We start from the raw sequence: 1,827 nt of genomic DNA on the forward strand, positions 1-1,827 counted from the left end.
ATTTTCTCAATATTTAGATTTTTTTGCACCCTCAGATTCCAGATTTTCAAATATTGTCCTATCCTAACAAACCATACATCAATGGAAAGCTGATTTATTCAGCTTTCAGATGATCTGTAAATCTCAATTTCAAAAAATTGACCCTTATGACTGGTTTTGTGGTCCAGGGACACAGATGAGAAGCCGACTGATGGATGTGTTTTGTGTGTGTGTTTGTGTCAGTGTTCTGTACGAGGGCAAGGATCCGGTCCGGTCGGGATGGCAGGTGATCGAGACGACTCCGTACAGTCGTTCTGCGAGCCTGAGCTCCGGCGGTCCTGCGACGCACCGCACTTTCCTGATGTTCCGCCGAGCGCCGGACTCACAGGCGCTGAACACGCTGGGCATCACTGAGATCTCGCTGCTGATGCCTAGCAAGGGCGAGACGGCGCCGCACACCTACTGCAGAGTGGACAAGAACCTCAACACCGGCATGGTGATGATTCACTGATCACAGAGTCACTGATTCACTGAGTCACTGATACACTCTGTCTCTGATTCACTGATACACTGAGTCACTGATTCACTGAGTCACTGATTAAGTTTTTTTTAGAAAAAGTTGTGTCTGCACAATTGCGCTCCTTCCTGCAAAAAAATGAATATAAATAAAGGTGACTTGACTTGACTTGACTTAAGTTTGTGGTCAGTTAGATTTTTTTAAAGAAAAAATTATTTAATGCTTTTATTCATCAAGGTTGCATTAAATTGATCAAAAGTGACAGTAAATACATTTATAATGTTATAAATTATATCATTATAATATTACACATTTTTACTGTATATTTGATAACATGAAATAGAATAACACAATAAAATAAAAATTAAATTAAATAAAACTGCAAAAATGCTTACAAAATTAGAATACATGAATACAAAAAAAAGAATGTATGATGTTGAAAATTCAGCTTTGATCACAGAAATAAATGACATTTTACAGTGTATTCACATAGAAAACATTTATTCTAAATAGTTTTTACTGTATTTTTAATCAAATAAAGGCAGCCTTGGTGAACAGAAGAGACTTGCTTTAACTGACCCCAAACTTGTGAGCACTACTGTATGTTAGTATGCAGTGGGTTTAAATGTGTCTCAGTGTGTTAAACAAGCGCTGAGCTTGTAATTATGTTCACATCTGCTTCTCCTTCCTCTTGACACGCTTCAGAAAACACCATCAGTTGTGAACTTCCTCTTCTGCTTTATTTGTCTGTTTCTCTAACTCTCGGTTTCTTTTCTGTTGGTTTTGATTGCTTGTGTGTGTGTGTGTGTGTGTGTGTTCAGTGGGGTCCGGCGCTGTATCTCTGCTACAAGCGTTCAGTGGCTAAAGCAAACGCTCTGGTGTATGAGGCAGGTGAGTGTCACAAACAAACACACACAGAGACACTCTCACACACACACACACACACACACACACACACACACATGAATTAACGTTTCTGCATTTGACATTGAGAGCATAGGTTGCAATTTAGATATATTATTGAGATGGAAAAATGCAGTTTTACAAATGCTAGAAACGTGGCTTTCTAAGGAAAGATTGCTATCATATAGCACACCTAGGTTCCTAACTGATGACGAAGAATTAACAGAGCAGCCATCGAGTCTTAGACAGTGTTCTAGGTTATTACGTGCGGAGGTTTTAGATCCGATAACTAACACCTCTGTTTTTTCAGAATTTAGCAGTGAGAAATTACTCGTCATCCAGTTTTTATATCGACTATGCATTCCGCTGGTTTTTCAAATTGGTATGTTTCGCCGGGCTGCGAAGAAATATAGAGCTGAGTATCATCA

The 1,827-nt window shown here is 39.1% G+C and overlaps 1 protein-coding gene across 1 annotated transcript in view; it reads left to right on the forward strand.

Moving 5' to 3' along the window:
- The window catches only part of LOC107739845 (DENN domain-containing protein 4B), a 53,498-nt gene that overhangs the window by 12,896 nt on the left and 38,775 nt on the right, over positions 1-1,827 (forward strand). The window contains 2 exon segments of the mRNA XM_016552056.1: positions 223-475; positions 1,318-1,387. Coding sequence (XP_016407542.1) covers positions 223-475; positions 1,318-1,387 — 323 coding nt within the window.

The sequence above is a fragment of the Sinocyclocheilus rhinocerous genome, unplaced genomic scaffold, assembly GCF_001515625.1.
Source record: "Sinocyclocheilus rhinocerous isolate Xijiao unplaced genomic scaffold, SAMN03320098_v1.1 scaffold645, whole genome shotgun sequence".
Classification (NCBI taxonomy): Eukaryota; Metazoa; Chordata; class Actinopteri; order Cypriniformes; family Cyprinidae; genus Sinocyclocheilus; species Sinocyclocheilus rhinocerous.